The 24246-nt window shown below is 42.1% G+C and overlaps 2 protein-coding genes across 3 annotated transcripts; one reads left to right on the forward strand and one right to left on the reverse strand.

Annotated features, from left to right (window-relative positions):
• The first annotated feature begins 488 nt into the window (after window positions 1–488).
• LOC146969504 (calcium-binding protein 2-like) lies at window positions 489–3587 on the forward strand. Its single transcript, XM_085759627.1, has 7 exons — window positions 489–588; window positions 875–998; window positions 1680–1710; window positions 2324–2467; window positions 2825–2934; window positions 3129–3276; window positions 3376–3587. Exons 1-7 carry the CDS (start codon window positions 521–523, stop codon window positions 3402–3404), a joined length of 654 nt encoding a protein of 217 aa, XP_085615753.1. The 5' UTR covers window positions 489–520; the 3' UTR covers window positions 3405–3587.
• Window positions 3588–3796: 209 nt separating this feature from the next.
• tdrd7b (tudor domain containing 7 b) lies at window positions 3797–24217 on the reverse strand. 2 transcript variants are annotated; one of them, XM_085759625.1, is made up of 20 exons: window positions 24048–24217; window positions 22107–22313; window positions 21421–21565; window positions 17346–17553; window positions 14081–14163; window positions 13129–13337; window positions 12145–12513; window positions 11745–12052; window positions 11472–11664; window positions 10736–10847; window positions 10393–10595; window positions 10176–10310; window positions 8084–8167; window positions 7671–7805; window positions 7472–7582; window positions 7189–7337; window positions 6867–7102; window positions 6533–6716; window positions 5805–5965; window positions 3797–5708 (listed from the first exon to the last, which is right to left on the reverse strand). In XM_085759625.1, exons 2-20 carry the CDS (start codon window positions 22311–22313, stop codon window positions 5500–5502), a joined length of 3441 nt encoding a protein of 1146 aa, XP_085615751.1. In that variant the 5' UTR covers window positions 24048–24217; the 3' UTR covers window positions 3797–5499. The 2 variants fall into 2 exon arrangements, with proteins under 2 accessions (XP_085615751.1, XP_085615752.1); XM_085759626.1 differs by lacking the exons at window positions 21421–21565; window positions 22107–22313; window positions 24048–24217 and adding an exon at window positions 19120–19356.
• Window positions 24218–24246: the final 29 nt, after the last annotated feature.

Genomic DNA, 24246 nt, shown 5'->3' on the forward strand with positions numbered 1-24246 from the left:
AGTTGCTTAAAGCTGGGAGTGGAAAGTGACCTCTCAAAGATCACATCAGGCACACTGCCGCGCCACGTTTTGTTTTCTAATCATTGGCTGTACGTTTAGCCAGGTAATTACCTGTTAAGCTTCTCTGATGGAAAGAGGTCAAGAGGGGACGGAAAAACAGAACAGACAGGATAGTGTGCAGCCATTTTCAACACAAGAGCAGCACTACTCAAGGAGGGCAAGAAGGGCTGCGCCGTCACTTTCTTCTTTTCTTTACTCACCATTTAGGAGAGAGAATCAAGGTAAGAAAACTGTAGTGAAGAAACTGGATTATATCCAAGATACTGTAGCCAGCTGGGAAACTAAAGTTGTGTTTTTTTGTTGTTGTTTGTTTTTGTTTTTATAAATGTGCTTTTAATCCTCCTGCAAGTTCATCTTTCCATCCAAAATGAGCATATTTTAATCATATTTTTTTCAACATGGTCAATATTTTGGTGCAACACCTCTGGATCCTCAGTGTGTGCCTCTGTTCATCCACAGCATGTCTAAGGCAGGAGAGAGGACCACTTCCACAACCTCTGCCGACTCAGTCGCTTCCTCATCAGACGGGTAGGCTATATGAGTGTGACATAGGCTACAAAAAAAAAAAAAAATTATGATTTGCAGGTACAAGATGCAAAACCCCAAAAGGTTGCTTTGGCTTTGCTTTTTAAGCATAACCCTCAGTGTGTAGGAGCAGCCGTTGGTTTCTCTGGAAATTCTTTTTTATAGCTCTTCAGTGGCCTAAATGTGACTTATTTTAAGGATATTGGTCTGCTTTGCTATATAATCAAGGAGGTACAGTCACTTAAAAAGATAAAAATGTGTGTTATCATTTTATTCTTTTGTGTTTTAGCAAGGCGACAGACTCCCCATCAGGTTCAGTGTCCGAAACACCCAAGAAATCAAAGAAGGCAAAGAAAAGCACAGAGAGTATGAACAAAGTCTATACTTCCGTGCTCAACAGTGTTTTTGGGGCGGTGAGTAACTTTCTCCCACATTTTGTGATTTTCATGTATAGTCAAAGTGGATCCTCTGCCTTATTTTGGCTGTTATGGTATCTGACCCCTGCTGTGACCCTTAACCTTTAACTGGTGCTGTAAACAGTTTAAGTGAATCAGTTTCACTTGTGTCACTGGCAGTAACAATTCACACATTTCAAAAATACAAACTGTTTAATTGATTGTAATCTAAAGGCATTTATTTATAGAATGCAGTGGATCTTTATTATCAATTAAAAGGCACAATTAAAGTTAGAGGTGTGGTGGAAGTCAGGAAGCATACTTACGGTCTTCTTCCTGATCTTTGTGGAGCTGCCAGCACTAAGCCTGGTGTGTCTGCTGTATTAGGAACTCGTTAGTTGGGATTTACTGTCACACTTCATTAGGGTTATCCAGATGAAGAGCGCTGCGAAACCACTTGGTTGATTCAACTTGAAAATATTTACCTTTTCCATTCCAGTGATTCATGAGTATGTTCACACTGTACACTTATGGTGTCACACTGCAGTTAATTTGTCCACTTCATTAACTTGCATAATTCATACATACACTCTTGGTATACACTTTTGATTTTAACAACTTTTATATCAAGTTATTTTGATATTATTGAAAGTAACATCCTCCCAAATTAAATTGCATGTGTCATTCCTGTTTCTGCAGGAGAGGGAATTGGCCCAAGCTGAATTAGATGGTAAGTGCCACTGCCAGAGCTCGATGTTTATCAATTACACTTACTGACCTCTCAAGTGATATCTGAGAGCCTTAACTATCCATCATGTTTGAACTACTGTAACATTGATCAGTTACTGTCAATACAACTGCCAAACTAAAATTCAGTCACGGCACATTCAATCCACCTTAGTATTTATTTGTTTTATCACTGTGATCTTTTTTAAAGCAGAAGTAAGCGGAATGTTTGTGTTAATATAAGTCTCAAATAGTTATATTTTCCGACGGCAATCACTTAGAGTGTTTGGTCTGAAACACGGGTCTGTCAGTCACTCTGCTCTGCTGTAAGCCGAGGAGAAAACTTTCCTTGTATCCTACAACCTTTATCCAATGAGGAGAGAGAACGGCATAAAGGGGCGGTCCTCTCTGTGTGTCCAGCCAAGGGATGCGCGTGAATGTGGTGACGTAGGGACGAGGGCGGGGACGGCTAACTCCATCCGCTGACAAGAAGTTAGCCAAAACCACCGGATCGCTTACTTCTGCTTTAATTTCCCACATATTTTAAGTTAAATTTGAAGTAAAAAATGTTATGACAAAATACGATTGTTACAACTTTTATGAAAAATGTCTCACAGAGCTGCAGGAGGCCTTCAAGGAGTTTGACTATGACCAAGATGGCTACCTGAACTACAAGGATGTGGCTGAGTGCATGAGGACAATGGGATACATGCCCACAGAGATGGAGCTGCTGGAGATAGTACAACAGATAAAAATGCGAAGTGAGCCATAAAAAAATATTTATACACGGCTGTCCATAAAGTTGGAATAATTTTATTTCAATACACATTCCTTTTATTCCTATTATAAGGGTTAATGTGGGTGAATTTTCACGGTGATACGTTCGGAAGAGAGTGCTCAATAAAGTTTTGAGAAGATATACACTCTACAACCTATCATTTCATCAGAAGAGGTAATATATATATATATATATATTCCAACTTTATGGGCAACAGTGTATAATATTTCAAAGATTGAATACAGGCAAACAGTGGCTATAAAATATCCCACCCTAATCTGAACAAGACCTCGCCTGTCTGTTTTTGCTATTGAGACATTTTTTTTATTCCTCTCCACAGTGGGTGGATTAATGGACTTTGAAGACTTTACTGAACTGATGGGACCCAGGATGATGGGAGAAACTGCTGATATGCTGGGACTCAAGGAGCTCCAGTCAGCCTTTGTACAGGTTGGTTGGCTAATAATGATAGATAGATTGATTAGTTTTTTAGTTAGGGAACGTTGAAAGAAATGAGCATCTTCATGAAATCTTTTTGTAATTAGGTCAGCAATAGCAAATCATTTCTTTTCTTACTTAAGAGGCCACCACCCAGTGAGTTTCTGTATAGAGCTGGTACAGTCTTTTTCTCTTATCTTTGAAAGTTTGACCTGGATGGAGATGGAAAGATCAACCAGGATGAGATGAAGGAGGCAGTGAAGACGATGGTGGCGGAGAAGCTGAAGAAAGGAGAACTGGAGGAGATCCTGAAGGAGCTGGACATCAACGCAGATGGAAACATTGACTTTGAAGGTGGGAGTCGGTGCTTGAGGCACAAATCCAGTAGACTGTACTCATCTCAGTTCAGCTTAACACTGACTGAACTCGCTCTGCTTTGTCGTTCTTCTTCAGAGTTTGTGATGATGCTCTCCATCCGCTAGCTGCTGACTGACCTGCAGACTGACCACACGGACAGAATGCACAAACACTCCTGATCATCATTCCATGAATAGTCAAAAACAGCTAATTACCAAGTGTTCACTTTTTGGTAACTATTGTTTAAACTGTAGGTATAGACATCTACCACATAATGTGTGCCTAATGCTGTAATAATTGAATAATTACTTGCTTTAGGAGCAAGAAAGATGTTGTGTGGCATCAAATGGCATGTTCCTTTGGTAGAAACATGAACCTTTTGCAGTGATAAACCATGTAAATAAGATGTTGATAAGATAAGATGTTTTGCTATTTTAATAAAGAAATCTAAATCTGTCCCACCCTTCAATGAAAAGACACAACGCAAGAAAGAATTGAATGAACTTGAGCATTTAAACCTCTCATATAGACTTTATTCCAAAAACATCTCTTTTATTACCTCCTGCCCACTGTTAAACAAAATGGAAATGACAAGGTAATTATTATCATCTAGAGAATATAAGTTAAATATAAATAAGATTCATGTCACTTGTCAATTGTTAACAACAATGCAGCTTTGAGCTTTGTCAGGTTTGCTGTCTTCAGAATTGGAGAAGCGATTGAACATCCAAAAACATCCAAAGTGTGTGAGAAAAAATAAGTCACATTTCAGAATAAAATCCCACGTCAGGCCAACATCTGATGGTGGCCCTAGAACCACCCATAAGCAGAATATCAAATGATCACCTATTTGAAAATCTACTAGCTTAATACTACTGGTAACTTAGTCTGCTCATTATTACAACATCAAACTATATGTGCACACAACTCAGAAAGGTCTGCGACATGCAGCACATGTAATCTGCTGAAATGAAAGTCTCATTGTCACGGAATAAGAAAGGAGATCTCATCAACCCCCTCCCCCTAAAGCACATAACGTCACACTGCATCAGTGGTTCACAGGTGGAGAGGAGAGATGGAGGAGACGCTGCCCTCACTGGTCAGGACCTGGGCTTTCACACATGCATTTTACTGATATGTTAGTGATTTTTTTTTTCTTTAAAAAATAAATTTGAAAAAGTCACATTTATTTTGGTCACGGCGTGAGTTTGATGCTTTTATCATCTGTCAGTTCAGACTTTCGGTTAAATGAAAAATCCAAAATCACTGATTCTTTACAAATGCATGCAGGTCCAGGATGTCCTGAATTACAGTCTGTAGTTACTGTATCCCTCCTGCAAACACACAGACATTTAAAACACTTCCTTCGATAATTTTCAACACCGACTCCGAGTTTAAAATAAATCAATCACAAAATAATGATAGAACTTGTCTTAAAACTTGGACCAAACTCCACATGGTATCTCTGTGCGTCCCCTAACTCACTGTCTCATCCGTCTCTCCTCCTCTTTGGGGAATGTTTGCTGTGACTCTTTTTTTAAACTTAAAGACAATCACAAAAAGCAGATTTTGTAAACAAATGCGCATTATAGCATGTGAGAACTTGCTGAGTCAATTTGAACATTTTGCGCCCTTTGCATGGTGCATCACATTGGCAGGGAGGAGGGTAATTCAGGCGTCTCCAGTATGACACACACTAAGACTGGATGCGCTCTCTGTACTCTAGGATGCAGCTTTGGATTCAAGCTCATACCAAATGGTACAAGAATGCATGTTGTATCATTTATGCAGCTTTGAGAGACTATCATGGATAGATTGAACAGTTTTTTTTGTTGTTTTTTTTACTGTAAATGTGTTTGTAGCAAGTTTGGACTTAACCGCAACGTCATGCATGTGAGTACTTGTCCAACGGTCACACTGCAGTCACTCCAAATCACATCATAACATCCTTCTTTGTACAGCCCCTAACACAACAGCAAGTGGCTCCACATACTATCGAACCTCTCAATTTCCCTTCATCTCATGACTTCTCTTACCTCTTCCCTTCATTTCATTCCTCTTTCCTTTTCCTCTCTCTTCCCTCAGTCTCGCTAAATGGTAGATAGACAAAGATGGATACGCTTTTACTATTTCATCGATCCACAACTCAAGGTGTCGTCACTGAGCAAAAAGACAACTGTTTGACTAGTAAGACTTGTCGACGATCTGTTTGTCCACAACTCATTGCTCATCAGCAAACTCAGCCATGATGTCATGCACCCAGATGTCCCTTTCTTCCTGCGAAGTGTCGACCAGGAACACCGTCATCTTCCTGTCCCATGGGTTAGTGGCTTCCTGTGTGGCCTCCAGCTGAGCCACGAGGGGTTTCTTCTCCACGTGGTTCCTGAAAACGATGGAGGCTTCTTCTGACCACTGTCTCGGCTTCACTCCTGTGAAGGGGTGAAAGAGAGGCAACAGTGGGTTACTCTGACGGTTTAGAGTTTAGATATGATCGTGCGGCGCTCGACACGACTGACACCACTCACCGGCCAGCTGAGCTGTGATTCCCTGGAACGGCAGCTGTCTGAACTCCTTGATCAGAGGTCTGAGCTGGGTGCAGCTGACCAGCTCATGTTTACCATAGTCCAACTCGTAGACAGACACCAAACCATTGCTCAGAACTCCCTTCACCAACACACGATGCCAGCTGAGAAGGGAGAGGGATGAAGACTAATTATATTCAGGCTGAGCACAACTGCTTCCATTTCTTTTATTACTGAAAATCCACAACAGTATCAATGGAAATGTAGCAGCTCACAGAGTTGGACGGGGTTTGGCTGGAAGAGCCTTATTAAATATTTTATTACACCTTATCAAAAATCCCACTATAAAGGTAACTCCCCAGCTTGTTGGCGAAATTGTGGAAATATGAATGCAAATCATTATCATGTTTTTTGGGACGGTCGGGTTATTAAAACTTATGCCTGAAGGATGGTCAAAGAGAGACAAACATTTGTTTAGTATTTTGTTAGTGGCAGGCAAAAATGCCCTTACGAGAAAATGTCTTTCGCTGGAGAGCCCAACATTGACCATATGGATGGACATTACAATGGATATATGCAGGATGGAGAAATTAACTGCGGATTTGAATTACAAGAAGGACTTGTTTGTCTCACGTTGGAAGAAATGACACCACGCAGGCCAGACTTTGACTTGTTTCACAGTGGAAATCAGAATAATAAATGTAATGTAATGACATCAGTGCTTCACTCACTTGTTCTCCACTTTAGCAGCATATATCTGGTTCTTCTCTATGTTGAGTGGCTTCTCCTCAGTCTTGTTGTAGTACAGGATCATTTCTCCCATCAGCACCACCAGTTTGTACATATCTCTCCAGGGCTGCAGAACAAAGTGGCCTGGGTGGCACGCCACTGACACATATACATCTATGTTGTTTCCTGAGAGGGAAAAGATGGAAGCTACAGTAAGGCCAAATACTAGGCTGACCTGCAGCGACATATACAAAACAGATCTCATGCCTTGATTTTTTTTTAATAACTAAGAAAATACTTAATTTGAATTCTTCCCACTCTATTGAACATCATTACCAGTGGGGGGTAGCTCTAGTAGTGGTGGCAGCTGGAGAGAGGGTGAGGGGGATGATGGTGTCTCTGTTGGTGTGGTGTTGGTGGTGGTGTTCCCTCCTCCACCTCCTCTGGGTCCTGACAGAGCCCTTCTGAGATGAGGCTTGGCCGGCACAGAGGTTGATATCGGACTGCCATTGGAGGAATCACTGGTACTAGAGGTCTTGGAGGACAAACTGGGTGTGGAGATCTTAGCAGGGCTGTGAAATGAAATAAGCAAAGGAGAGATTTAGCGCATAAAGTAAAACATGGTTAAAAATATTGGTGATTATAAAGCAGTGGAAACCTGTGGCTCGTCAGAAAAACATCTGGCTGATGTTTGAACAGGTCAGACTGGGCCATCTGATGGTTGAGGCTACGGGCCGGGTCGTGGAAGTTCTTATCAGTGAAGAGGTGGACGTAGACGCAGCGCTTGGTTTCATCCACCTTGGCAACCTAGGATGCAATAAAAATAGATGAATGTGAGATGTGGAGGGAATAGGAGCACTAGGTTCTCAAATAAACACAAAGCTAAACTTCATCAGTATTTTGGAATTGTTGGTTTGATTTCAATTGAAAGATGAAATGACCTTCATGCTACAGTCAGTGATGTTGAGCACTTTCTCTCGCAGCCACTGGACAGCATCTGGAGTCCAGGATCCAACACTGACAGCCAGGTCTGCTAGGCAGCACTTCACAGCCTGAACACAGGGTGTGAGAGTTGTGTTATATAAGGAAGTCCATGCAATTACAATTTCTCATGTCTGTCTATCACAGACAGACACCGACCTGTGGTGGGATAGCCATAAGGTCACGGAGGAACAGTGGTGGGATCTCTCTCAGCTCAAACACCTCCACAGACGCCTGAACACCCACATCGATGAACAGGATATCCAGCACTCTGCTGCCATGGAGGTTAGTGATCTAAGGATAGACACAAAGACAATGATGGATACATTTTTTTTAATTTCTTTTTTATTCTAAGACAAACATTACAAAAAAAAGATGAAATTACTGTAGGCTTGGATTACATAACCAGGAAGTTTCTGGCTTCAAAATGAATCTTGCAGCTACCACACTGTTTTCAACTGCTTTGATCTCAGCTCAACATGGCAGCTCTCTTGTGCAACTGTGACTGATTCCTTTTGTCAGGTAAAAATCATAATTCATCATCTCTAGTCCAGGGAACAATGTTGTCTTACCTCCACACGGGACCATTTGCCTTTATAGCGGGCCATACATCCTTTTCCACAAAAGGGTCTGGACACTAGGAACTCTGAAGTTACCTGGAATAAAAAATATTTTATCAACATGTGTCATCAAGATACCACATCTGTCATCATTGCATTTCCTCGGGCTTTGTGAAGTTACTCAGAATGAGTAACTGTTGCTTTATGACTACAATAAAATGTCATTGTAAAAGCTCACATAAAGGTTTCACTTTGCAGGTGTGCCCCACAATGACATCAAACATTAGGACTTGGATCTGCCGTTGTTGTTGATGTTTTAGAAAATTTGAAAGCAAATGATAGAATTAAATTAACCCCAGAAGAGTTGCACTTCTGTAGAACATGAATTAATTTTTGTTTTATATGTTTTCTGTCTTACCCAATGTAAATGCTACTTGTAATGTGATTTGTGCAGGCCCACAATGAACTCACTGGTCTAATATAGTAAAGTTCTTCTGTATACTGTAGGTGTGGGTGGACCTCTGACCTCTTTGAGCTACTGATTACCATATTGAAGATAAGCTGCAAAAGCTACTGCATGATATCATCATTTCATTCAGAACTCATCACCCTGCTTTCCTGAGGCCATAGAGTAATTTTCAAGTATGAAAGTATTATTACTTTCCTGCGTGCTAAACAGTTGCATATGATCTGTCTCTGGAATAAGAACATAGGACTGGTCAAAGACGTTTCCACACTATGTTTACCTACACACTGACGTTGAGTGTCACTGAGCTCCAGTCACAAGCTTTAAAGGACGGCAATGGCACACCTAGAAAAAGCATCAGCTCCACTGTGCTGCTAACAGATTAAGTGGCTTGGCAATGTCTTAACTCCAGATTAACAACCTAATCTCAATCTGTCCACAACTCCGCCCTGGAGAAGCAACATGGCACAAATACATTCACAAAAAAGCTTTTAAGATGAATGTGTGTGCGCCTACACCGCTCACTCTCGGACAATATGGAGCCAAACATGCTGGGGGGAGCACACACACAGCTAAGCTTCTGGTCAGACACATAAACACATGGCAGGGAGGATACATACTTTTCTCCTGTCATTTCCTGTCTGGAGTTGCAACACATTTGTGTGAACCTCATGTGTATTCCTTTTAGAAGAATTATACAATCTATTATACATAAGCACATGTGCTGCACACATACAAATACTAATGCAATCACTGCACTTGCTGACAATGGGAAAAGGCCTTTGCAAAATAACACAAAGAAAAAGCTGACAAGAAAGAATAAAATGGAGTTGACATAGAAACTCAAGTGAAATGGTCTGTCAAATGCTCGGAAGATGGCAATAAATGCAGAGGCATAGTTCCAGAGAAAAAAGCGGGCCCAATAAATGTATAAAACTGTTTAATGATGCTAAAGGACGGAGCTCTATTATCATAAACATGGCTTGTAATCATAAAAGCTGGTGTTTTTAGTGCTATTGTTCATTGTATTGCATTGTTGTTAAATTTCCCTCAGGATTAATATAGTATCCATCTATCTGTCTGTCCGTCTGTTACTCTTACTGTCAATATATTACACAAACAGACCAAATTTAACATTGCTGTACCCCCTACTAACCCTTTCTTAGCACATAGCTAAACCTACACGGCTAAGATAACTGAATCTTACTGAATACATGACTCTTTAAAAACAGCTGTAAATTATGCTGCTTTATTCATTTAACAAGTTTTTACTTAAGTAATACTTTGGCTACTTGCTGCTATTTGTCAATAAACATGTGCTACTCAAATGGTCATTTATAGAACCAGGACAATATGTCTGTTTTAGCTAAGCTTGTGCAGGTGTGACAGCAATAGCAATAATGTTTTAAATAGTTTTTGGTCTGCAGTTGATGCATATGGCACATTTTATAGCACTGAAGTTCAAAGGGGAGCACACACTTCCAAAAAGACATTTGACAGGTGCTGGGCAAAAATATACTATGAGAAAACGAGCAATGTGGAAGATCCACGGTGTGGATTTTATAGCACTAACTGAAAACATAAAAGCTATTCCAGGCCCAAGAAGGCATTGAGACATCAAATATATCATGTGTTAACCTGTGAGTGGAAGTACGTCTCTATATTCTCCAGTATCTCATTCAGCTTGGCAAGGCCTCTGGATGGCAGTTGACAGTAGATGGTCCCATCTGAGCAGACGCTGCTCACAGTCACGTTCATATAAGCGCTGTTCACCTGAGGAGAGCGACTGATAGAAGTTTAGTGTATTGTACATTCTCACTCACACACTTGATATGGACGAATTCAGCTTCTGTACCTGCAGCGGGCTTGCTAGCGTCTTGTCCTGCAAAGCTTTCATGCAAGCAGCGTTGATGTTGACATCATCATCCTGCGACGTGTCGTACAGGACGACAAGAGGAGTCTGCTCTCGCTCTAGGATTTCAGCCAATAGGATCCTACCACTTGCCATCATCTCAAACTTCTTCAACACCACAGCCTCCTGACAGAATGGTTCCAGACCTGGAAAAGCACACACATACAGATACACACAAACACACAGACATGAAGTAGGTCAAACCGAAGAAGCAAGAGGACAAAGCAGCTTTCTAATAAAATAAAATAAATCCTTTGGATATGCTGATGATTTGACTCAGACTCACCTGCTAGTTTACACTTGGTTGCCTGGAAAGGCAGTTTGAAAAACTTCTCATTCAGCTCAAACACTTTGGTTTTGCTGATCACCTCTGAGAAACCATGATCCACATAGTACACCTAGAGAACCAGAGAGAAAAACACAGGGATCACTAATGTCCTCTCATTGAAGAGGAACTATGCAGGATTTGTAGTTTAACTATGCTACATTTTACCCTAATTAAACAGCTTTGGAGTAATTGTGATGGTTTAATAAATGGCTAAACTTGTTACGAGGGAGAATGGAGGCTCAAGTGTGTGTCTCTTATTGCATCTCTAGGCTGAAAATGAAACGTTGCAAGATCAGGGCCACCGCTCCGGTGTCCCAGCCCCGTAGCCCGTAATCTCTTGTTTATGACGGATTAAACTACACAAATATGCACGTCATAACATCGTATATGGTATTTAACGTTATCTACCGCTCTGATTGATTTCTCACTTGCACCGTTGTAAACTAATACACGTGGCCGAGAGGAGGGTTAGCAAAACAGTGGAAAAGCGATCGGACTTGAATAGTTCCTCTTTAAAAGATGAAAAATCATGATCTATTGATTACTATATTTTATATGGTATATATTAGATAACGTTTTATATTTATATATTTTATGTTTTATATTACTAGACATTTACATTTTCTGTCCTAGCTCATTTACATGGCCTTCCATCATCAGTATCATTGGTTATTGTCTGTTTTTAACTTCTCACCTTGACCTTGTCGGCCATGACCTCACAGACTTGTGCCCTCAGAATCTCCTCTTCCTCCTCAGCTCTGACAGCAACAAGTTGGCCCGAGCATGGAGATGACAGAGGAGCGGGGCTGCTTTTGTCCAGGCCATAGAACTCCCTCATCTCATCCTCCATGGACTCCTGGGCCTGGGAATAACCCTCACCGATGTACCTGAGAGAGGCCGTGAGACAGTGAGAGATCCAGGAACTGTTGAGTCTCGCAGCACACTCATACTCACTGTTCTCTCCCACCTGAGTATGACTCCGTTGGTGTTGGTGGCCTCCACTACCAGCACAGAGGGATACTCCTCTTTGGGGATCTGAAGAGAAGGCACCGCATGGTTACTGAGCCTCCTCCCCAGCTCCTGCCTGACCCTCAGCTCCTCCTCACTGGTCGCAGAGTTCTTCCTGTTGCAGTTCTCATCCTCTCCTCCGCCCCCGTCAGTGCTGCTCCTCCTGTACAGGATGGCCCTCTTGGGGTTGTCAGGCATCGGGTAGTCAATAGTGCAGATGTCGGAAAGGAGATGAAGGTTCTCCAGGACATGTCCAGGCAGTTTGGTCTTGAAGAAAAAAAGAAAAAGAAAAATTAAGAAAATATGTGCAGCTTGCTCCAGAACTAGGTTATGATATGTATATAACAGTCTTTACTGACTTTGTAGGTGTCCTGGAAGAGCTTGGGCAGCGCGTGTGCCCACAGGCCATTGGAGTACTTTACCAGCAGCTCTTCCAGTTTCAACTTCAGGTCAGGGTTGATGCTGGCAGGGGAGGAGGGGGGGCTGGGGGACGAGGAAGACGATGGCGGAGACTGAGGAGAGCGAGACCCGGAGCGAGTCAGGTGGGTGGTGGGGGTTCTCTGTTGGGCAGGGGAGTGGGAGGGTTTATCTGTAGGGGTGTTTGACGTTGTGACAGGGGCAGTGGTGGAGTTTGGGTTATGGGTGGGTGAAGGGGAGGATGTAGTGGTCTGTTCCTTGGCTGGGTAGAGAAGCAGCTCTGACGGGTTGCTGCTACAGGTTTTCTCGACCTAGAGAACAAATCCACCAAGTAAGAGCTGTTGTTTACAGTAATACATTTTTAGAATTGGTATTAATTTATTGTTAACAAGTTCTTTCTTCTGCCATGTGAATCTTATTTGTGATATTGAGCTGACTTGTCTCAGTGAAGATGATAAACTAGGATGACCTGTCTGACTTTTTATTTTCTATTTTTGCGTTTTAGTGTTGAAACATGTAACATGACAGAGAGATAACAGCAAAAAAATCTAAATTTTAGATTGAAACTCATCTTATTTCTCTTTCTCATTTGAATGTTTTTAGCACAAACCAATGTAAGAGTAATTAAACAATGCTGAACATGCTGCATTTTTGTATTTGCTCTCATCCTCTTCTGTGTTCACTGTGATACACACTGATAAACAGAAATAACATTTAGCTCAGCGTTGACATTTCACTGTTAAATTCTGATAAATTCATCCTTCAGTTCAAGTCAATGTTTGTGCCAAATCTGAAGAAATACCTTCAGGGCATACAAGACATTGTGTGCACAAACAGGCAACTTAATCTTAACAAACCAAACCAAACCAAACCAAGCCAACATTTCTCAGGCAGAGAGACAGCTGGAGAGACATAGCAGTACGTACAGTGCATATTTGGGTCCAGGTCTCCAAGTCTTTGATGGCCTCGGTTGGTAGGTCCTGTTTGTACAGCTCTCTGTAGATCTGAGGCAGCTTCGATACCCAGAACCCATTACTGTATTTCCCCAGGATCTCTCTGATGCGGCCCTGGACCTGCTGAGGGTTGTAGGGCTTTCCTTTCCCCGAGCCCACGCTCTCATTCAGATTCAACGGTGCTGCACGATAAGAAATGAAGAAAAGAGTGATTACGCATGCAGGTGGATACTGCTTATATCACTCTGATCCTCTTGCCTCTGAAACCGCTGGAGGCTTAGTGTACCAATCTCCAAAACTAAGGCTTGGATCTTGAATGAGGAAGGAGAATTGTTGAATAATGACACTGAGGGGGATGTTTACATCCCAAGAATGCTTCCTTTTGCCGCCTTTACACGCCTCCTGGTTATGCCTGGCTGTTTAACTCAGCAGTAATAGTTTTAACAGTTCCCTCCTGTCTTTAGAGGCCTCAAAGTGCTGGACCCTTTTAAATATCAGCCTTAGAACTATGCAGCTTATTAGAGGCCAGTGCTTTTCCCCAGGCTTCCTCAAACAGGCAACATGGTAACAAACACATTATATTTGGGAGCTGGTATAATTAGAAATGCTTTAAAATAGACTTCATGTCTATAGGAGAGTCAACTGAGATGGTGCAGTTTGTCTCTTTTACAAATGAAGGTCTGTAAGAGACGGATGGACAGAATTTGATACCTCAGTACATGATATCACAGCTTGACAATGGAAAACCGCCACATACTGAGCTGAATTTTAAATGTAAATGTCCTCTGGTGGTCCTTAGAGCAGCTGGTCACAATTTCATTACTATTACACTTTAATTGTTTGACGTTATACAGGTCTTGGCAGCATTTCAACAAGCTACACAAAATGTACTTTGAGCATAAGAAAAGCAGCCTGTCCTACTTACGACCAGTCTGTTGGGAGTTTCTGGAAAGGTGAGCGTGTACCTCCTTATGAAACCGTGACGGCAGCGTCATCCTCTTGTCTGACCTGGACACAAGAGAACACAACAAGCGGGAGGGTTACTTTCTCAGGGTTATGAGAAAGAAGAGAAGACACTCTCACTCTTTTAGGACCTCATACTACTGAGAACAGCTATAAAAAAAATCCCCACTGCATTTAGGTCTAAGTTTTAAGTTTTAAGGCCAGGTCGGGCTCTATGCTAGATCATTACTTACTCTCTTACCAGGCAAGGCACAGTGTGAGAACTTCAAAAAAAGTCTCAAAGTCTAAAACAGATAACCAGCCGAAGCTCGGTGCAGGCAAAGTCTTTTGTCCTCAGTATAACAACCCATTAATCAAACTGTCTCCATCCCCCTTTGGTCTAGAACAAAAGGTTGTGGGACACTACTGCAAACATATAGTACATTGCACTGTAAATAGCATATTAGGTTGCACTCCTCTGACAATGAGAAACTGAGAATGCATGGAGAGACTACTAAATTGTGTCATATATCTATCTCTGTCTCTCTATACATATAACAAAGAACTGAATTCCATTTTAATACAGGTTAATCCACCCCTCCCATATCCTCTTCTTCCCATTCTCATCATACCTGTTAGTCAGATCAGTTACCTCACTGGTACAGTAACTACTTTGTTTATACATTTTCTCCCTTCTGCCTTGACTAATCCTATCTTACTCTCCCTCTCTCTCTTCAGACACAGCTTCTGGCTCACCCAGGCACAGAGCTAAAAATGGAAGCAAGCAATCAATAAACAGAGCAAAAAGGCAATTTCATACTTTCTGACCCTCAATGACTGTGAGACAGGTTGAAGGGCATCACTGCCCGACCGTACATGTAATGGCTTCAGAAAGTATTCAAAACACTTTGCACACTTTCTTGTGCCGTAGATTTAGTTGTAAAGGGATAGATAGATAAATAAATAAATAAATAAATAAATAAATAAATAAATAAATAAATAGTTGCAACTTTTGGCCATCAACCTACTTTCACTTTTTTTTTTTAGTAAACTCTCAGATTTTAAATTCAGTTCAGTTTCCAGCTTGTGTCTGTGAGCTCGGATATTCAAGTCTCTCCACAGATGTTCTATGTGGTTTAACTCTGGAATTTGGCTGAGACACTTAAATACAGTCAGAGACTCCCAAGGCTCCAGTGTTGCCTTCACTGCGTGTTTTGGGTCATTGTCGTGCTGAAAGGTGAACTGTTGCTCCAGTCTCAGGTTGCATGCTCTCTGGAGCTGCTTTTTTTTTTTTCCAAAGATTTCTCAGTACTGAGCTGCATCTCCCCATCACTCTAACATAAAGGCCTGAGTTCTGCTGCCATGGTCATTCTTCAAGCAGACGACTTAAGGGTGTGTCCAAGTGTCCAAATACTTTAATCTAATTAGATTCATTATTCTTAATAATTTTGCAAAATACAAAAACATACGTTTTAATTTTGTCATTATGGTTATTGAGCATAATGGCTTACAAAATTGAACTAGTTTTCATTTAAAATCGATCGAAACAGTATAATAAAATCTGCAATAGTCAAGCGGTCAGATTGATATCTAAAGCTACTGCAGATCATGGAACATGACGTCAGTGCACTTCACTGCCCATCACTGATGATTAATTAGCTTAGTCACAATAACGTGATATCTGATTGAAATATGAAGATGTCCAAAGACAGAAATGGAGAAGAATGTCTTTATTAGAATTTTAAAAATGATGCAATTTGGATATAATGGAATAACATTAAAATTGGCACACACCATGAGGAAGAGTGGTGGTTTAATGGAGCCTGTTGCTACAGTTTCATTTAGATTTTGCTCACATTGTTAAATAAATGGAACCTGTGACTTCAGCTCTTGTTGGATTATGTCTTTAAAAGGTCCTTAGTGCAGCTAACATTTGCCTGAATACAACAAAAGTCTTCTAACACAGACAAGCCTCCTCCACTGTCCCCTGTGCTGTCATTTTAATGAAAGTTGGTTTTGTTGGACTGTAATTCACACAATAGTGTGCACCTGAACACACACACACACACACACACACACACACACACACACACACACACACACACACACACACACACATACACAAATGATGATGGAGCCAGCATACTGTCCAATAGAAGTTCTAGAGGGATACAGAGAGATGTGCTGATTCACTCTGTGTCGGTTTAGAAGCGTTAATCTACCAAAGAATAGAGCAGGGATTAGAAAGGGCTCACATCCCCCCTGCCCTGGGCTCGTGTCCTCTGCCAACACACCAGGCTTCCCACCCTGTTGCCCCATTGTGCTGTGGAGGGCCAGTGGCCCACTGGACACCCACAACTGACACAGACGGTGGACTGATGTCAGTTGTTTTCACAGTGGACAGACGAACAGAGCCGTGGATGCATGGAAGTGGAAGAGCAAGTCAATGAACTGAATAATCTTGATTCACTGTTAAAGCAATACAAATAGATGATATCAAGCAAAGGCCGGGCTTCTTGAGCTACAATAAATCAGATTAACTCAGTCAGGGAGCTGATGAATGGCAGAGGCAGTACGAAGACAAACAGCACTGGAGTGAGTGTCGATTAAGAGATATATTTGTGGCAATAACAAACAAAAACAACAGAGATGGATAGAGGGAGAAGAAGGACGGATACAGAGAAAGGCAGAGAGAAAACCAGAATAATCTAGAGAGCACATCATCAGCCCAGTGCTGAATAAGCAGCAGCAGGGAGGCTGTTTGCACTCATAAACCAACCAGAGTTCAACCAGGCTCCCATTCACAGCAGCCTATTCTGATTCAGCTCAGACCACACAGGTGGGAGGGGGTGGGGGGCACAGAGAGACAGCAATGAGAGACAGGGAAGGAAAGAAAGAAAGAAAGAAAGAAAGAAAGAAAGAAAGAAAGAAAGAAAGAAAGAAAGAAAGAAAGCTGTAGTTAGAACTGGATGTTGGGGTCTTAGAGGAAAACATCATCATATTTCAAGTAGCTACTATGTAGCTACTTGAAATATCATCAAATAACCCCAGAACATGTTTTCAGATGAACAATCTCACTGTCTATCCCAGTCTGCACTAGAGGCTATGTTGCCAGCTGCACAGGAAGTCAACAGGACAGTTTGTTCATTTCCACTCCCCTGCTTGGATTCCAACAACATTGTGGAAGCCTGGTTGGTCACTTCCACATAAAACAGCACTGTCAAATCTTAACCCTCCACCTCACTCACTTCTCTGCAGGAGGGTTTCCTTTCTTGCTGGGTGTGTTCTGATTGGACATCTTGTTAGGATGGGCCCCTGTCTTACTGTCTGACTGGCCATCCCTCATGTCCCGGGCTTGTCTGAAGTCTCCATGTCCGGCTCCTCGGCCGCTGCCTCCTCCTCTACCACCACCTCTGCCGCGGTGGTTGGGCTGCCTCAGAGAGGTTTGAGGTTTGGCTACACATACACACACACACACACACACACACACACAGAGAAAGAAAACAAACCAGAAGAATCAAACTATGGAGCTGAAAAGTCAGAGCAGTGTAGCTGTCTGTATCTGTCATTGATGGTTACATATGTAGACACATCAGATGTGATGAATAACATCATAGCTCCAGTTAGCGAGCCATCAAGTGGCAACACAATATCACAAATTAAAGAAGAATAAATGAAAGAATTGCCTTGAGGACTTGATAAAACAATGGTATCTGCATCTGTGCTTATGCAACTGGATCTGTCAGTTTAGCTGCCCCATATATACTTGTGTAAATATACAGTATGAATGAAGAAGGTCAAGGAAACACACCAATTTGAGTTAGGGCTACAGAATGTAACTTTTTAAAAATATTTTCTATATGTAATATGCTAAACATGGAGACACACAGCCTGATGGTAACGCTGCAGACATATCCGCTCTTTTTCAGGAAGCCTAGCCACTATATGGAGGGAAAGGGTCGGGAGCTCGAGGCTGTCAGTGAATTCTTGAACACCTATGGTCTGTAATAGGTGGCTATAGCTGACTCACAGGCTAGCACGCCCCTGACTCATGCATCAAGTGAGACAACGTGCACAAAAAGGATGTAGGAGAGCGTCATGCTAGAACCAGCTTGATTTCCAGAACCTGCACGTTGCAGCAGGAAGTCGGTTAGCTTTGGTTAAAGGTCAAGACTGAGAGACTGTCCTTAAAGTTCAGAAAACTGTGAGACTATGATGAATGAAAATGGAGTATATGTATAAGTATGAAAAGAGCAGTAGCAAATACTGCAGAGAAAATATACAAGTATAAGACACTGTTGTTGTTAGATCCTGTGGAGAGAATGGAAGTACATGTAACAGGTAGCAGGACTCTGGATATAATCCCCAAATCCAGTGACGGTAGTGAATGAGTCACTGCATGCTCAATGAAGAGCCCACAAATCAAAGTATGATTATCCTAACACAGCACTCACCAGTCCACTGGTGTTACATCATTCAAGCACAGCATGACATCACATTTCTCCTAAGTGACATCCTCATTACACCTTGTTGTGCATAAACCCTTAGTCATTTGTGCCCCAGCAACACCTCTTCTTTTCCACTTCTTCCTCCTACTGTTTGTGTTCATCTTCACTCTTTTCTTCACTTCTCTTCTCCTTCAGCAGGGTCTAGAACTTTCTCCTGCTTTCCCATCCTCTCTCTTTTTGCTGAATCTCATTAAATCCTTCTAGTGACAAAAGCAACAAGAATCAGCCTACACATCTAAAAGTCATGAGTAGGCAGTTTTAATTCCCAAACCTTATTCTTTCCGCCCGGAGCGGATACGCTACTGGCAGCCAATCAATTAATATATCGGACAATCAATTAATGAGCAAGTCTTCCGGAGAAACACACACACACACATACACATTACAGAAAGTCAGCAGTCACACACACACACGCGCGCAGGCAGACGCGAGGTTAAATTCACATGCAAATATAGGCAAGGACGAGCACTGACACACATACACGCACTTCAGAGCAGACGCCGCGTCACCTCACCGGCATGAACACACAATCCCTGGTCTGTCTCTGTCTGAATATCAATATCCCCCCGGCGGTGAGGGAGAGAACCAGAGGGAGAGAGAGGGAGAGATGGAGAGGTTGTTTTGTGTATCAGCTGCTCCTCGCTCGCAGCTGAGTCTCAGCCTCTTACAGGCTCCGTCCGCCTCAAATCTCAACACCCCACCCCGCTCCCCCTCGATCTCGCTCCCTCCTTCCCTGTCATCTGTCCACCCCCTCCCCTCCTTACCATTTCACCGTCCCCTCTGCCGTTCTTTTTCCTCCAGTCCTCTTGCTCACTCCTCCTCTCTCCGCTCTCTCCTCCCTGCACTACCAACTCCTGCATCCTCCTCTGACTCTGAGAATATTCTGCAGCATCACAGCCAAGCGGAGGTGTACACGCTGGAAAAGAAATGAGTGTGCATGCTGCTGCTTATGTGTGTGTGCACGTGCGACTGCATGTTTGTGTATTTATTGGGGAAATACAGTCAGAAATGAATGAGCAGAGGTTCACGTTTGTGGGTGTGTATGTGTGTGTTGACCTCTCTGAATACACATTAACCTGACAAGTGAGCAAGCACCGAGCATTGTCAATGTCTGTATCTGTCTACTATGAGTGTGATATTCTTGGAGCCATAAGAGCTGCAGGTCTCCACAGAGCAACAGTTAAAACAGGCCAGCCATTCATCCACATCCTGTCAGGCTGCTGCCACAGACACATTGCATTTTGCTAATCTTGCATTGTCACAGCACTGACACAGACACTGGACACTTTCTAGTTCTCTATTGCTGCAGTCCTGCTGCTGCACAGTAGCACCAGCCACAATAGGAGTCTGGAAAAGGTTGGGAAGTGTTCAGTGTTCAAACTGAGTGCTTGTTATGGATGCCAGAGAAGCTACAGCAACTAAATATAAACAGCCAGTCTAATATTTAGTTGTGGAGAAAAAAAAGATAATAAAAACACAGCACAGGCGTAATCCATGCATTATTCACGCAAAGAAAGTAGGAAACAAACAACTGAGAGTAAAACTGCTCTGTCATCATCACATGCAGACAAGAGGGAGTTTATAGTGCAGAGACATGCAGTCAGTGGCCCATGTGCCAAATCCAGGCCTTTGAGCATTTCAAAAAGGCCTTTTGGTTGATTCTGAGGAAATGAACAGAGCAGGCTACAGCTACCACTGAGGGCACTGACATCAGTGGTGTCTTTCAGACAGTTTAGAAACCCACAAGAAGTTTTATATATAGGCAGATTCCAGTGTTGCTCTACAGGCTACGTAACGCTACAGTATACTAAGGGGACTGATCCTAAAATGCAGTTTATTCCTTTATTATAATATTATTGAGCTTTCTTATTTGATCATTATTTTATCGTGTTTCAAAAAACTACCGGTATGTCTTTTTTTCTTCACAATGACATTAGGATTTACAGAGGGACGTCACAAGGCATTTTGTGTCACATCACGTGCTGTGTATATCAGTGTTGATGTTCACACAAGAAAGGTCAGCATTTACACTGACCTCTCTTTGCTATGTTGTCAAACGAGCCGCCAACTATAAATTATATTTACGTCATTTATAAACATGTATTGTTGTGTGTTTGGATAGACACAATGGTCCAAGACACACAATAGACACCCAATACCAGTTGTTCTTGCAGTGCAGTTTAAGAGCTTCAATGGCCTACTAACCACTGAGCCACAGAGCTGTCACACTCAATGTAATTTTTTTTTTCCATAAAATGGTCATATTTATTGCACTTCTCAACTAATTAAATACAGACAACTGATTTAGTCTTCCTCTTCATGTCTTGTGGACCTTTGAGAACCAAAAGTACAACTACAAGCTTTTAAAGATCAGGCTTTTGAATCAGATTTAAGATACACAACACAAAGTATATGTTACACTCACTAGATTTCTTTTTTTTTTTGTAGATAATTGATTTAAACCCAACTTGTGACTGAATCAGACAGAACATCTGTGAAACTGAATAGAGCTAATTGTGTGTTCTCCGTAGTCGCTGGTGAAAGGGACAGTCTATGAGATTACAGGTGGAATGTGCAGCTTGTGAAACTGGATTAGATTCCTTTTAGATATTGTTATGGTAAACACATGAAGTTCACATTAAACCTTTACAATTCTGTTTCCCCCTTTGTAACTTTATGCAGCATTTTGCTGATTCTCACAGAAATTGTGAAATCCACAGCTGCTATGTTTTAAATCCTCCATAAGTGAACCCTGGAATTGATAAATATAATGTATGTATATATATATAAAAAAGATAGTTGTCCAAAATCTTACCATTGAGGACAAGAGGTGCTGCTGGTTTGACCCTCATCTGGGTGTTGACCAGGTGGGGTCGGCCTGTCTTCTTGGAGCTACGCTGGCGAGCCATCACCTTGGCTACATGGGTCGTCTCATTGGACCCTGAAGCAAAGTAGACCATCTGAAGAGACAGAGGGACATAGATGGGATTGTCGATGAGCGACTGATCACAAGATTGAGGAAGATCTAAACTCCACAAGAAATGGAAGATACTTTGGATCTTTGGTGTCACCAGTTTTTGACCAGAGTTGGTAAAGAAAGGGAAAGAAAATGTTATTTACACTTACATCAACACTGTAAAGGTTACACCAGCATATTATGAACTGATGATGATCAGTTAACAGTGAGCATAGACTTTAATTGTCTTTGATTACCAAAGTTTTGGTTGTGACTATTGCACATCTTATTTAAATACATGAAGTAATCTGGATGCATCGTTGTATGGGGTCCACTTTTACTTTATCCACGTAAGGTCAGCATCCCTCAGAGAAAAATGAATTACAGTAGTTCCTACACTACTGTAACAACCCAGTGATAAGCAACATGTCGTCATCAGTCTCTGAATTAAATCTTTCTAGATTCAGATTTGAGTTATGTCTTTTTGGGACCACTAGACTAGATCAGGGTTTTTTTGTGGCACCAGTGAAATGGAAAACACACACCTCTCCAGAGCGGTTGCGTTCCATGCGGACTACAGTTGGCATGCCGGCTAGCAGCACGTCCAAGTGGTTGTGTCCCATTTGTTTATGTGGTATCTGCTCCCCGGTCAGCTCCTTGTACTCTGACTGTAGTCGTGACAGTGACACTCCGCCTTTGTTGGCCTGGAGGATGGCCCGCAGCATCTTCTTCACCAGCTCCCCGTCAGCCATCTCAAAATCATGCAATTCCATAAATAAGTAAGTAAAAAAACACACAAAAACACAAGCAAACAAACAAGAACGCAAAACGATTGTTTTACAGCTTGTTTAGATAAAAGTATTTTTGTAAGTGTAACTTTTCCTAAACCTTTTGCAGCAGAAACTAAGTCTGGGAGTGACTGGGACTAATGATGATGACATCCCACTGAAACGTAGCCTACATGATGAGCTTGAGTTCACCCTGTATGGTAATGGCTCACTGGTTAGGTCAAGTTTTAATCAACTGCTGATCAGCTTTTCAAAGCAAATATTGTATTTAAGTCAGGGTTGCAGATCACTGTTACAGATTGCAGACTTTTAGAAATGTGGTTTAGAATTTTACAGAGTTTGTTTTACTATCTAATAATAAACCAAGCGTATACATACATACTCAGTCTCTTTTTTCTAAAGGGATATGGTAAGTGTTCATCTGTGAATTAACTCTCACAAATTCCCTGATGTTTTAAAAAGCCACCAAATATTACTGTAAACCCCTGCCCACATTCTGTTAAAAGTATTTTAGGTCTAAGATGTTCCTGATTTCCCCTGCTGTAGAGCCAGGTATACATTCCTTCTCCCTTCAGGAGAAATACTTTCAGTTTTTGTTCTGGGTGGAGCTAGAGCGTTTGGGACAAAGTATTAAGTAAGTAAAATCAATTTTAAAGAAGAAATCTGATCCATCGTAACCCACAGGGAAAGTGTTGTGATGAAGGATAGCTTACATTACAAATATTCGATAGGTCTCTATTCTAATAGAAATGTCATGACTATCTGGCAGACTGGAGACACGCCCTCCACACGCAACTTCAACCAGCTTCACCAGCGGCCCAGTCCAACTTTGACGTTTTTAAAAACAGGTGGCCAGAAATAATCATTGTGCTCCATCCTGGTACACACAGTCCATTCCACCATTAGGTATCAATATATTTTTTTAGGAAAAACAGCCTTGTTTGTGATGAAATCTTGTCGAAACTATTCTCTTGATCTAAAGAATGTATGCTATGCACTGCTGTGTGGACCGTGATGAGGAAAACATGTGACAAAAACTGAATTGGAAACAGGTGAAATGAACTTTTTCATATCACGAAAAGGAAAAGGTTGGAGCGTGAGATGAGTGCCGGCCACTTGTTGTTACGGCCACTTTTTACAGCGCAGACACCACAGCGAAACTATGAATGACGTAACGCGTCACACTTGGACTCCACACCCTCCATCGGGACCAAACTACATGGATGAAGTTCTCTTTGCCTTTTTTATTTTTTTATTTTTTTACTTTTCTGAATTGGTCTGACCGGACAGACAGACCGACAGCCGCGGGGTGTACCGGGCCCGGTGGCCGGTCAGCTGTCCCCTCAGGACACGGTACCGCGCGCAACATCGACTTAAGTCCCCCTGCAGCTCCGTGGCAACGGCTCGTCAAGCTAGCACGAGAGCGCTGCTAAAACACCGGAAACACACACACGTCGACTTCACACTAAAGCTACAGACTGTCCAACTGGTGTTACTGCTGAAACCTGGCTGAAACATGTTTTAACTTTGAAAGTCACTACCGGAAGTACATCGCGTGTCCTAGCTAGTTTGAAAGTTCAGAGCCATCCCAGCCGGGAGTTCAGGATTGAGAAAAACATGCAGCCGGCAGAAGTTTGTCAGAGGTGGGTGTTTTAAAAGTCCGTATAAATCGGAATAAAATCTATAAACACATTGTACCTTGCATTAAATAGACGGGAAGGTGAAGTCAGGACCTGGTCCAGTCGCTCTGAGTGCTGTCACCGCCGCAGGGCTGGGCTGCAGCCGGAGCTCTGTCCTGTGTGTGTCTGCCAGCCGGTCAGACGCAGCCTCTCCTCCGACACCTGATTGGTTGGCTGTGCCTGGGCCTCTGGCTAATTACATGTCCGCGGCATAAGGC

The sequence above is a fragment of the Trachurus japonicus genome, chromosome 18 (genome assembly GCF_045865225.1).
Source record: "Trachurus japonicus isolate A0001 chromosome 18, Traja_1.0".
NCBI lineage: Eukaryota > Metazoa > Chordata > Actinopteri > Carangiformes > Carangidae > Trachurus > Trachurus japonicus.

Excerpts from the sequence above, each read along its gene's own strand:
- LOC146969504 (XM_085759627.1), top strand. The coding sequence starts at position 521 with ATGTCTAAGGCAGGAGAGAGGACCACTTCCACAACCTCTGCCGACTCA. Across the intron at positions 999-1,679 it reads TCAACAGTGTTTTTGGGGCG|GAGAGGGAATTGGCCCAAGC; the intron begins GTGAGTAACTTT and ends CTGTTTCTGCAG. Across the intron at positions 3,277-3,375 it reads TGGAAACATTGACTTTGAAG|AGTTTGTGATGATGCTCTCC; the intron begins GTGGGAGTCGGT and ends GTTCTTCTTCAG.
- tdrd7b (XM_085759625.1), bottom strand. The coding sequence starts at position 22,313 with ATGGCTGACGGGGAGCTGGTGAAGAAGATGCTGCGGGCCATCCTCCAG. Across the intron at positions 10,848-11,471 it reads TCATGGCCGACAAGGTCAAG|GTGTACTATGTGGATCATGG; the intron begins GTGAGAAGTTAA and ends CTGGTTCTCTAG. Across the intron at positions 10,311-10,392 it reads CGCTAGCAAGCCCGCTGCAG|GTGAACAGCGCTTATATGAA; the intron begins GTACAGAAGCTG and ends CGCTCTCCTCAG.